Consider the following 13306-nt stretch of genomic DNA (forward strand, 5'->3'; position numbering starts at 1 on the left):
TGAATATTATAATTTGTTATTGACAATCAAGATATTATTATAATTAATAATTACACATAGTGCAGTACACGTGTGCAATATTCATTAGCTAGTTTGTTTTTCAATATAATTTGTTAATTGTTATCTGCAAAGATATTATTATAATTATACATGGATAATTATAATTTTTTTAAATACGTAGAAGCTTTTTAATTGAACTTTCAGTTCAAATATAGCTATAAATACAATTGTTTTCAAAAATTTATTTAAGTGCGAAATTCTAAATCAACAACTAACATTAAACAAGGTAAGCCGCATTTAAATTATATAATCATTTATTATTTACATAATTGTATTGAAGAAAAAAAAAATGTTTTAGATGAAAAGCTTGTCGATGCTGTTGATGATAATAATTTTTGAGTTGAATTTGATATTTTTTGTCAATTCATTACCAGTAAATTATGATAATGGTACTGAAATAAATCGTTTCAAGAGACATTATACTCTCGACTTTACAGATCCCTGTAGTAATAGAGGTGGATGTCATCTAAATAAAGGACCCAATGGGGAAGGATACTGTTGGGCAGGATGCATGGGTATCGCACGTATGTGGTGCTACACAGCACGTTCAAACGATGAGACCTATTATTTAAATGAGTGTTGGGCTGACATCAACTGCGATAAATGTTCATCATGTTTTACTGATTGCTCGTGGGCAGAAAAGAAAGATCTTACAATAACAGAGAAACCCGTAGGTACTCTCAGAAAAATTTTACGTAAACGCATAGATAAATAGTGTAATATAATAAAAATAATAATAAAAATTATTTGTTATTGTATACATATGTATGTGTATAATAATTAAAGCCATTATTTTTCATTTATTTCACCTATAAGAAAATAATACAAACGTAAGAAAAAATAATATCTACACTGAGAGAAATATTAACTAAGAATTACAAACGTAAAAGAAAAAAATACAAAATAAATAGTAAAAACTGCGTTCCCCCGTCATTTATAAGAATTATTCGCATATTGATAGATAATTTTTACAATAAAATTATGTAAAAATAATATGCTATATATACTAAGCCATAAAATTTACACAATTTTATTGTAATTTCTGTTTAAAAAATGACTAAATTCACGACACTCACAAGTAAAATCTAGCAGACTGAGAATTTACCCACTACCGGTTAGATTTACTAATTTTATTACAAATTTTATTTAAAAGTTGGACATTTTTTGTGTTAAGTTGGGCAGTTTGTGCTAGATTCACGGAGAATAGCAATTTCCATAACATTTTTTCTTTTCTGTTTACACGCTCAAAACTCGAAAACTAATTGTTAAATAAAAAAGTTATTTTGATAAATTGTTTAGAAATAATAAATAACCAACAATAAACCTGCTTAACCCATACCTACTTCAACAGATAAGGCTGTAGAAATGCTTGAAATACATGACAGTTCAATCATTTTGTTCAATCGGTAGCCATCTTTGTGTTATTTCGTCCCACAAACAAATTTTTACAAAGCTATATAGTAAAAATATTTAAGTCATGCTAACTTTTATATGTCTACATGATAATTTTTATATATATATATAGAATATTTATTAAATTGTGCAGTATTTTTTATTCAACCATATAATAATTTTTATTGTTTCACAAAACATGTATGTCTTTATTTTAATTAACTCATAACTCATTATCTAAGAGATTAATCAAAAAAGTAATTCTTTATAAATTGTTTAGAATTGATTTTCAATAATAAACTATCAATATGTCCATCTGCAATAGATAACGATGTATAGAGGCTTGAAGTAACTAACAATTTTGACATTTACACATTTACATAATTTTATTGTAGAATTGATGTAACCAGTCCCAGAATTAAAACAAAAATTACAAAGTACTATAGTAATTTCTATCCAACCATGATTTTAATTTTTAGTTAAAATTTCTCTCAGTGTATATAGAGTTATCTTGTGCAATATTCATTAGCTCGTTTGTTTTTAAAATAATTTGTTAATTGTTATTACTATAATTGAACATAGATGACTATAATTTTTCAAATACATGTGCACAAATAAAATAAAAATATCCATTCTTGTTTTTTGCATATTATTTTTAACGTTATTGTAGTTTTCAGTAATTCTTCCAAGTAAATATTTGATATTTTTATGTGTTTAGTTAAAATAGCTGTAATGATTTTCGGCTGCTTTTTCAAGTGAGAGGTGACATAATCATTAAGACAAGCTTGTAATAAATTTTTATTCTTGATTACTTCACTTTTCGTTGATACATCAATGAGTCCATCATTACTTGCTTTTCGATATTTTAAATTTTTTGAATCCAATTCTGTACAAGAAATTAATTTAATTGTTGTCACTATGAAAAGTAACAATCCCACGTTGATGAGATACATTTTGATGACTGTAAAATACAATTATCGACATTAAATGATGACCAAAGAGCAATTTATATTTTTTTAGGCATTAAATGTCTAATCAAGTTCTATATTTTTATATATGATTCTTTGTTGTGTTGAGTTAATTTGTAAACTGCGTAATCCCTTGATGAATTCAAGCCTTTTTCACATTATTGATTATTTATTTGCATATAGTTTGTTTGTTCATGTAATATATGCCCAAGCGGAAAAAATATATTTATTGGAAATATGAATTACATTTATTTTATATTTAGAAAAAATTTAGAAAAAATATGAATTAAATTTAAAATATATACAGTTTTGGACATACTACAATTAAATTTAGAAAAAATTTAGAAAAAAATTTTAAAAAATTTAATTTTAGTATGTCCAAAACTGTATATATTTTAAATTTAATTTATATTTTTTCTAAATTTTTTCTAAATATAAAATAAATTTATTTTTATAAAAAATTTTATAAAAAATTACAATTCAATTATCAGGATCATATTTATAAAATATAATGTTTAATTAATATTTAAATTGTTTATCAATGATGTTTCAATGTTAAATGATGCTGTCGCAAGTAATCTATTATTCTATTTCAAAAATGTTATATATTAAAATTCAAAAAAAATAATGTAAACTGCAGTAAAAATAAATTCATTATTTAAACATAATTGTTTTTTAATATATTTAATTAATTGTACTGGTAGGTTTGTATAACTATAAGCTGATTAAGAGGATTAACAAATTAAATTTTCTTTTTATATTTATTGATTATTTTCTTTCTGATTTGTTTAAATAAACAAGTAACAACTACTGTATTTTCCTTTGAAAATTTAGAACATAATTAAAAGAAAGTTCAATTTTCAGCTAATATAAATTATTATTAGATTATCAGAATTTTGTTTAATTATTAATACAAAAATAAATTTTTAATAATTGATAATAATTGCATCCTTCGTTTACAAATAAACATTTTCGGTTTATATTTTTTTTGTTTAGTTAATTAATACAACAGCTTATTTCTATCATAAATTTTGATAATTAAATTTGAAGAATAACAACAAAAATCAATAAAGAAAATCATTTTTTTTTTAACGTTTACAGTTGTTATTATCCTACAGATTATTTTCATCTAACAATTATCAAAATTTATCATAAAAATAAATTGACACTGCGCAGATCAACTGATTCAATGCTAAAAATCAATAATCAAAAATATTTTTTAAAGCCACAAGAAGTCTTTGAAAATTATGATGAGTCAGTATAATCCCCTCATTAAACCTCCAATGTAAAAAAAAAAAATAACCAAAACAATAGAATTATCAACAACAACAACAAATTAAATCTTATTTGAAATTTTTCAGTCAAAATGCAGTTGCAGATTCACACCAGTAAAAAATTCTCACGTTTACATAATATTTATTATTTTTCAAATAATTTAAATAAATTTATTTCCATTGAAATAATTATTTAACATAAATTGTTTTGAGAAAAATTAAATAAGTAATTCAGATTAGCGTGTGTGCGTTTCCTGCAATTTTCAGTAAAATTATTATTTCTATATAATTTTTTTTTTTTCTCATTATAATGATCATGGTATACTTGGAAGAATAAAAAAAAAAAAAAACATCTTAAAAAGAGGATGAGGTCATCAGCATTAAAGTAGCCATGGATGTTGTCGATGATATTGCCAAGTTATATGTTGTAGATTCATCGCACCGGGACACGTTGTACCTCAAGGCGTTTTCCTCTCGACGAAACATATTTCTGGTCATTTTTTTTCTACTCTGTTTCTGTTATATATATATAATATAATCACAGGTTTTGGTGCTTCAAACCGCTTTGGTTACTTGTTTTATTTATTTATTTATTTTTTTTATTATTATTAAGCTTCCTTCATCGTTTTCCCCCACTATGTTGCTCATCAGATCATCCACCTTCTAAGGAGGGGCCTTCTTTTGTGTTTGCACTCTTTTTTTTTTCTCTATTCTCACCGCTTTAATCTTCTTTCTTTCTCTTTTCATCAATTTTTTTTTTCCACAATGTGAAAAACATATATTCACCACAGGCTATTTTATTCTGGGCCTTTTTTTTATGTGGGGCCTTATTTTAACACACACTTTTCAAAAGAAAAAAAAATATAAAAATATATATATAGGACCCAATTCAGCGCCGCCTGTACGTCAGGTCAATGACTAAAAAATGAGAATTTCAAATGGTAAAAATTATAAAAAAAAAAAATAAATAAAAACCCAAAGAAATGTTGTGCGAAAAAGAGATAAAAATATATCTCTCTTGAGTCTTGTGTATTGGGTCTTTTTTCCCCTTCTTATACTACTCGTCTCGTTGGGTCTGATGGAGATTGGAGGGGATTTATAGATGACAAAGACAGTTTTAAAAAAAATTATATTATTCATATAATTTTATTATAAACAAAGCTTCTAATACATAAAAAAAAAATAATAATAATAATTAAAAAATATTTTATAATATTAATAATAATATATTTAATGTTATTTTTTTTGTTAAAAAATATATATGGTGTATAATAATTTGTAGAAGTCAAAGCTGACAAGCTACGACAGCCTTACTACCTGTACCAAACTACCTGGTACCACTACATGTGTTTGCACCTACAGACGACAGTGCATATACATAGTCAATACATACATAAACGAGAAAAACGAACGGACCCAAACTTTGTGTGTCCAAGACACTGTCATATATGTTTTAATATATTTTTAAAAATAATTATATCATTAAAATTTGTACTTTATTTTTTTTTTTAAATTAATTTCTAAAAAAAACATCTGTGATTATAAGTGTATATTAATTTTTTTTTTTTGTTATTATAATTTTAATTAATTGGAGTAATATATTAAATTTAAAAAAATAATTTTGATAAATTTTGGGACCAAGTGTTTTATTGTATTGGAGTTTTTGGTGCATTTTCTGCGACAGATATTATGGAGTCTTTACGATAGTTTTATTTGATTAAATTTGAAGCTTTTTTTTAAAATCTTTAAATAATTGTCATTGTTTATTTATTTTAATTGTAAAATGTAAATTATTGTTATTATAAAAAAATGGCTTTTTTGTGCCCTGTACGAATACGTCGAGGGAAAAAAAAGAAACGTTAGTATATTTATTTTATTAATAAAGGTATATATAAAAATAATGTATTTTAATTTAATTTACAGCTGGATCACATAGTTTTGAATTGGAAAAAGATGGTTTGGGTGGATCAAGTGTTGGTTTAGGTACAAATAGAGTATCATTACCACCAGGAAGAATAACTGGTAGTGCTAGTATTGAAACACTTGTTAGAGTTGGTATTGAAAAAGAAAATGGTTTATCACCTGATAGTAAAATGGTAATTGTACATGATTTTACACCATGTGTTGATGATGAACTTCAAGTTAAACGAGGACAGGTTTGTTTTATTATTTATCATTTATCAAAAACAATATCTTATTTAATAAAAATAATACTTAAATTAATTTTTTTTTGCAGGTTGTTAATGTTTTATATAGAGAAAATGACTGGGTTTATGTTATTGCTGCTGATACTAGAATGGAAGGTTTTGTACCACATTCATATTGTGCACCATATACATCACAACTTGCTGAACAAACACTTGCTAGTTTAATGAATAATGTTAAAAAAAAATTACCAAGAACAAATGATGATGATAATGATTGTAATAATATAAGAATACAAACAATTGAATCACATAATACTGATACTGGTTCAGTATCTGATTGTGAAAGTTATGCTAGAAATATAACAACTGCTGATATTAATGTTAACAGAACAATGACACAATCACAAAATTCCATTCAAATGATTCAACAACAGCCAGATGTACATCCATTTTTTAAGGTCAATTAAATTAGCCAAATAAAAAACATACTTAAAATTAAAAAAAAAAATATTGATAAAATTATTTTTTTTTAATTTTTAGGATCCATCAGCTGGAAGATATATTGTACTTTATACATTTTATGCACGTGATGAAAATGATGTTAGTGTTGAAAGAGGTGAATTTGTAACTGTCTTAAATCGTGATGATCCAGACTGGTTTTGGGTAGCAAGACATTGTGATGGTAGTGAAGGTTTTGTACCATCTGGATTTGTTTATCCTGGACATGTATTACATTCATATGCAACAACTGGTACAGCATCAAATGAAACAAATAATAATAATTTAGGTTTGTTATTAAAAATTATTTTTTTTTTTCTTGTTAATAATAATATATAATTAATTACAGGTGTTGTTGGAAATGGTAATATAACAAATGATCAATTACAACAAAAAGATATGAGAGATTTTCGTGATGAAACACCAGGTACTGAGCTTGTTGTACTTTATGATTATAAGGCGCAGGCGCCAGATGATTTATCAGTTAAACGTGCTGACTGGATTTATGCTGATCTTGGTAATCAACCAGTTGATGGTTGGCTATGGGTTTATGCTAGAAAAAATGGTAATTATGGATTTATTCCAAAAGCATATGCTCGTCCACCAGCAATGACTAGTTTGTAATGTGAATCATACTATTAACATTATATTTAATTAATTCATCTTAATTTTTTTTTTTTTTAAATATTTTTAATTTACATCATTATACATACTTTATATATATTTATCTATCAAATATTATAAATATAATTAGAAAAAAAAAAAAAAGTAAAACAATTTGTTTTTTTTTTTCACTTTGTTATTGCTATATAATTTTTTTTTTTTTTTTTATATAAAAAATGTTTTATAGATAAATATTTAATGGATAACAATATTGACATAAAAATTTGTTGAATTTATCATTAAATTTTTTAATAATCCTTCATGAAGTACAATACAATCACCAGTGTTAAAAACTTCTTGAGGTTTTTGAGCTGTTTTTAATGAATTTATTGGACCAGTATATGTTAATGATCGTACTTTATCATCATCATCATCATCAATACTGTCAATTACCTAATTTTATATTATAATATTTGTATAAAATGTAATTTAATTATTAAATAAAATATAAAAAAATTTTTATGATAAATAGAAAAATAAAAAAAAAATTGTTTACGTACTTGAATGCTACAAAAAATTAAACCAACACTTGCAATATCAAGACCTGCAATCCAAGCAATAATAACATCATTTTTTTGTCCTGATGTATTTAGCCGTGAAATAAGTACTGGAAGTGGTAATCGATCACGATAATTTGGATGAATATGATTACCATTAAATAACCTTGCTGTTGTACCACTTGATATTTTTTATTTAATTAAATTTATTGTGTTTTTTTTTTTGAATAAATATTAGGTTTTTGATCAATTAGTAATACCTGAGTTTATTGGAAACAAGAAGAAGAGCAATACAAAGACTTGAATCACATGGTAGATCAGAAAATGATACAATAAGTGTTGTTTTGTTATTTGGTTCAATTGATAATATTGGTACTTCTGGATGATCAAATAAAAAATGATGTGTAAGAGATGAAAATGCAACATTAACAGCACAATCTAAACGTGGACAACGTATTGGTCGACGTGAACATTCATTTGTCATTTGACTTATTAATTTTGTAACTGATGATGATACACTTGGTTGATATTCATTTTTATTAATATTATTTTGATTTTGTGATGAATTATCAGTTTCACAATAATTTGAATTATCATTATTACGTAATTTTAAATTTGAATTATCAGTTAAACTTTCAAAACTTGAGTATGAATTTGATGATTCACTGCCACAAAGATTACATGATTTATCTAGATTATTAATTGGTGGATTAAAAAATTTATATTTATTTTATATTAAGAGTTTTATTTACCTGATTGAATGTTAAAGTGTTGAACGCATTTTTGACACATCAAGTGACCACGATTACATTTAAATGGCATTGTGGTATTTTCGAAATCAGTTGTATTATCATGACGAACAGTCAAATGACAATTACCACAAAGACCAGAATAATTTATTCTTTCTAAATTTTTAACTGACAATTTATCAGTTGATTCTGGTGGAGTATATTTTATTCTTTCGTTAATTGAATGACGAGACCATACTCTATCCATTTTTGGCCGAAAATTTACGTCTTTATTATATAGTCTAGAAATACGATCCATTTTTTTTTTTTTACTCAATATAATTGTTGTTTAAAATTTATTTATTTTTCTGATTTTTTAGACATTAAAATTCAAAGGTTTTTTTTAAGGTTGACATTTATTTATTTCTTTTCTAATCATGGCATTTTCGTTTTTTTTTTTTATATAAACAAACAAAGTTTTAATTGAAATTGGAATTTTATTTTTTTAATAAACAATGTTTTCTGTGTTCACAGCGTTGGTAAAAAAAAAATGATAATTTAAAGGGCTTAATTTTTAGGGAGTAATATTTATCGAAATAGAATTTTTCGATGAAGAATTTTGATAAGAAAAATGTAATGAAATAAGGACTGTTTTTTTTTCGATTTATTTATTTTTTATTTATTAATTGTCATATAACATGTTAATAATTATTTTTCTTAATTTGTAAAATTCAATTTTTTTCAAGTAAAATTATACAAGAAAAAAGATAAAACACTGGTTTATTTATTTTTTGTTTTAGATTATGAAAAAACACCAAATACCAGAAATATCATTGTAATTTTTTTCGATAAAAATATCTAGAACATTATTTTAAATTTGTAAATACTCCAATAGTTATTTTTAAATATATTTTTACAATTTTTTATCAATTATTAAGCATAACATTCTGAAAATTCCTTTATACAAGTTAAAAAAAAAGAAAAACTAAACTACTATAAAAAAATGCAAACAATATTTTTTCTTTAGTCAAAATAAAGCTATAAATTTCGTAAATTTTTTTAAAATTTTGATTATAAAAAATAAATAAAATATGTAAAATTTCATAATAAATTTATCGCTGATAAAAATTAAAATCATTTATAATAAACAAAAAAAAAAAATAAATAATTTAAAAGTCTCAATTTTATAGAGAGCTTTTTAAATCTAAAATATTGACTTTTTATTTTAAAAATTCACTGGCAAGAGTGTGATTCAATAATTATTTAAAAATAAAATAATAAAAATAATTCCACCCATAATTACTTAAAATAATAAATAACTAAATTATCATTAAAAATATTAATATATAATATAAATTTAACGTCAATTATTTAAAAGTAATTTGTAAATAATTTTTTTTCTTTTTCATTGATAATAACCATGTATAAAATTTTTATCTATATTTTTATTTATAAATTAATTTAAATTGTGAAATTTATTTTAATAAACGAGTATCGAATGGCAATCGACTAGTCTTTCGAATTTTTAAACTTAAAAATTTGAATAACCATAGGCAATTTGAGCATTATTGTTATCGAGTAAACTCAAAATTCTTTGTTGCCAAATTTAATTTAGAAGAAAAAAAATAAGAGTAAGATTAATTTTACTTGTTATTTTGTAACATGAGATTATGCCTCGCATTTGCAAGTCTTTCAACACTAACAGCTTGAATATTATCTAATTCAGAATTATTATCAAGCATTGTTTTTAAATTATTTCTATCATTTAAATTAATTAAACTACAACTTTTATCTTTTGTCATTATTGTAATATTATTTGATTTATCAAATAATGAAAGAAGTGGAAGTTCTTTAATACTTGATGTTTTATAATTAGGCTCTTTAAATTTTGGCTTATCAACAAAATTATTTGATGATGAAGCACTCATACAGTCTAATTTATTTTGATTTAATGCTAATGTCGTTTTAACTGGTGATGAGTTAACACTTTTTGATAAATTTAATTCATCAAATGAATTATCATTATTTAATATTAATTTATTTTCATTAATACTAGCATTGGAAGTATAATTATCATAATTAATTTCAGTATTATTTTTTTCTTTATCGTCTGATAATTTTTCTTGAACATTATTTTTATTTTTTATAAAATTAAAACCAATATTAACTGGACTATTATTTAATGATTTTGATAAACTATTTTTAATAGCTATTTTTGATTTATTTATTATTGAATTTATTGGACTTTGTGTTAATGATTGTGTTGTATTAATAGCAACTTTTTTTAATATTTGAAAATCAATTGGTACTTTTTTATCATCAATTGTTAATTCATTTAATGGTAAATTAAATTTTGATGTACTTGGTAAATTAATTGTATTTGTATTTTCTTTATCACATTGCCAATCATTTTTTTTTGTTAAATTATTTAATTTTTCCATACTTGCTTGTAATTCAATATCCCATTGATTTGATTTTGTTTCACTACCATCAACAGATCGTTTTCCAATATTTTCCATTCTTTGTTTTAGCTCAATAATATCATCAATATCTTGTGCTCTATCATCAATATCTTGTTCACTACTTGCTGTTTGACTTATTGAATTTAATTCATAGTTATTTAAATTATCATTATTATTAATTCATCATTATTAATAATATCATAATCTCTTCTTTGTTGATGTATTTGATTACTAATATCTTCAAGTGTACGAAAACTTTTAGAGTATGCTTGTTTAGCTTCTTTAACAGCTTTTTTTAAACATTCAACACGTTCTTTTTGTTCAGAAAGTTTTTGATCACAATTAGAAAGAAACTCAAAATATAAACGTGCTTTAATTATTGAACGTTTATGTTTTTCTTCTAATTGTTGTGCTTTTTTTTCAGCATCATGAAATAATGTTGCTCTTCTACGATGTTCACGTCCACATTCAGCTTTCTGATTATCTGCATCCATCACCTTATTTCAAAAACAACAACAACATTATAAATTAATAATAATAATAATAGTAAAAATAAAAATTATCTCAGCTTATTATTTCGTCATGCATTGTATTAATTTCCGCATGACGAATTTTTTAAAATGAATAAATTTTAAAAATTCTATTATTAATATATGTAATAATTTTAAAAATATTATTACTTTAATTGTTGCATGATTGAGCATATCCTGCCACGCCTGATCAAAATTCCATTCATTTTTGTTTGCCATAAATCTCGTTTCAGCAAGTGCAACAGTTTCTTTAGCAGCAGCATGAATTTCACTTGCTCGTTGAAATAAATGAGCTTGATGTTGACATTGAACCTGATTAAATTAAATATTAATTATATTTTTAATTTAACAATTAATCATTAATTTTTTATCTTCAAATTGTGATGTTATTTATTGAATGATAATTAATTTACCTGAGCTCTTCTTGCAACTTCAACAGCTTCATAATAACACCTAGCTTTTTCAATAGTATTTGGACCAACTTTATTTGCAATTTCTTTCAATTCACGAGTTGAATCAGATAACAATTTATTAAAAGTAGTATGAGCTTCCTAAAATTTTTATACATAATTATTATTTAAATATTTAAAATGATAATTCATTTAAATACTTACATCTAGCTCAATTTCAAGTTTATTTATATCATCAGTTGCTGTATTTAAATTTTCTAATTCAATCTGAAAATTAAAATAACAAAAGACATAATTAAAATGATCTTTTATTATGTATCATAATAAAATTTCAATGATTCATTTGTGATTAAAAAAATTTAGTTAGTCACGATGAGTTGTAAAAACACTTTGTTTACATGATTGACAAATAAAATTTATAAACAAAAAAAAGACACCTATGATGAATCTATTTAAAATAAATATAATGTTAATTTGCTTAGGTCAATTTTAATAATGTGTTAAATGTCACATGAAAAAAGAGAGAGAGAGAGAGAAAATAATATTTGTAAATAAAAGTGGGGCATGGTACAAGGCAGTAACAGGAGGTGTCATCTTATATTTATAAATTTATAAAAAAAAAAAAAAACAAATAAAATAAATAAATAAAAATTTAACCTCAAAATGTATATGGAAATTTAATTGAATAAGTATGAAGCTTAGTTTATAAAAAAGTTTGTAATTGTTGAATAATATTTTTACCTGAATTCGGGGATCAAGTGGACCTTCAGCATCGTCTGTGACGTCCATCCTTAATTAATTTTCTCTTGATTCGTTGGGAGTATCCATACCATCCATACAATATTACATGTATTATTTTGACAAATTATTAAAAATTTGAGATGATTTAAGCTTGAATAAATATGTCAAATGTCAGTTGATGTAACATTTACGTAATGACATATTAATGTTGAACAAATCACGTTTATATTTACTTGATTTTGTAGTGTAAATATTTTTTTTCTTATTTTTTATTAACATATACACATGAGTTTTGCACTGGTGATGATGATGATGATGATGATGATCTGTATTCTATCCTTTTTTTTTTAACACACACAATGAGCACTGCGTGCGCATAGTCGATGCTGATTGGCTGCTTATGTACGCGGCCATTTTTTCCTTCTAAAATTTGAATAATGTTATTGCAAGTTGCACGAAATTAAAAAATCGTGTTAAATAAATTTGTTGATTTGTAATGTGCACAAGAATTATTATTATTATTATTGTTATTGAAAAAAAAAAAAAAAAATCATTTTTTTGTTTTTATTTAAATTTTGGATAATACTTCGATGCAATTATTAATTCAATAAAAAATTAATCTGAAAAAATTTCTGAATGAATACACCGAGAAACTTGATTAGGTAAAAAAAAAAGTCAGAAAGAAGGCGGAGATGTTTCTCCGATATGGGTCATTTTCGTGGAAAGTCCGAAAAAAGACGGTGAAGGTCGGAGAAAAGTCGGAGAAATATTTCTACTAACCACATCTCTGGATATTCATCTCCAACTATATTTCACGGACGATCTTTGAAAATAATTAAATATAATTTTTTTTTTACCTGTGGATGTTCCATCTTCAAGTAAATTAAATACAAAAATGTTAAAAAAACTTAGTTTCTAAAACTGCATTTATTTCTC

The 13306-nt window shown here is 23.8% G+C and overlaps 3 protein-coding genes across 4 annotated transcripts; 1 reads left to right on the forward strand and 2 right to left on the reverse strand.

Moving 5' to 3' along the window:
- The first annotated feature begins 4853 nt into the window (after positions 1-4853).
- On the forward strand, positions 4854-7043 carry LOC122859384 (SH3 domain-containing protein Dlish). 2 transcript variants are annotated; one of them, XM_044162938.1, is made up of 5 exons: positions 4854-5552; positions 5618-5850; positions 5931-6299; positions 6382-6592; positions 6689-7043. In XM_044162938.1, the coding sequence occupies exons 1-5, from the start codon at positions 5504-5506 to the stop codon at positions 6961-6963; spliced, it is 1137 nt and encodes a 378-aa protein (XP_044018873.1). In that variant the 5' UTR covers positions 4854-5503; the 3' UTR covers positions 6964-7043. The 2 variants fall into 2 exon arrangements, with proteins under 2 accessions (XP_044018873.1, XP_044018872.1); XM_044162937.1 differs by having other exon boundaries at positions 4862-5552; positions 6382-6628.
- On the reverse strand, positions 7007-8665 carry LOC122859385 (bromodomain-containing protein DDB_G0270170-like). Its single transcript, XM_044162939.1, has 4 exons — positions 8252-8665; positions 7760-8189; positions 7503-7680; positions 7007-7395 (listed from the first exon to the last, which is right to left on the reverse strand). Exons 1-4 carry the CDS (start codon positions 8544-8546, stop codon positions 7198-7200), a joined length of 1101 nt encoding a protein of 366 aa, XP_044018874.1. The 5' UTR covers positions 8547-8665; the 3' UTR covers positions 7007-7197.
- A 1205-nt stretch (positions 8666-9870) lies between these two features.
- On the reverse strand, positions 9871-12685 carry LOC122859783 (SH3 domain-binding protein 5 homolog). Its single transcript, XM_044163467.1, is given in 7 exon segments — positions 9871-10196; positions 10386-10865; positions 10868-11186; positions 11370-11531; positions 11633-11770; positions 11834-11896; positions 12371-12685. Coding segments are annotated over 7 exon segments (1536 nt in total). The 5' UTR covers positions 12419-12685.
- Between the last annotated feature and the right edge of the window lie 621 nt (positions 12686-13306).

This window comes from Aphidius gifuensis, linkage group LG6, assembly GCF_014905175.1.
Source record: "Aphidius gifuensis isolate YNYX2018 linkage group LG6, ASM1490517v1, whole genome shotgun sequence".
In the NCBI taxonomy this organism is placed as follows: Eukaryota; Metazoa; Arthropoda; class Insecta; order Hymenoptera; family Braconidae; genus Aphidius; species Aphidius gifuensis.

Excerpts from the sequence above, each read along its gene's own strand:
- LOC122859384 (XM_044162937.1), top strand. The coding sequence starts at position 5,504 with ATGGCTTTTTTGTGCCCTGTACGAATACGTCGAGGGAAAAAAAAGAAA. Across the intron at positions 5,851-5,930 it reads TTCAAGTTAAACGAGGACAG|GTTGTTAATGTTTTATATAG; the intron begins GTTTGTTTTATT and ends TTTTTTTTGCAG. Across the intron at positions 6,300-6,381 it reads ATGTACATCCATTTTTTAAG|GATCCATCAGCTGGAAGATA; the intron begins GTCAATTAAATT and ends TTTAATTTTTAG.
- LOC122859385 (XM_044162939.1), bottom strand. The coding sequence starts at position 8,546 with ATGGATCGTATTTCTAGACTATATAATAAAGACGTAAATTTTCGGCCA. Across the intron at positions 8,190-8,251 it reads ACACTTTAACATTCAATCAG|ATAAATCATGTAATCTTTGT; the intron begins GTAAATAAAACT and ends TTAATAATCTAG. Across the intron at positions 7,396-7,502 it reads TAATTTTTTGTAGCATTCAA|GTAATTGACAGTATTGATGA; the intron begins GTACGTAAACAA and ends ATATAAAATTAG.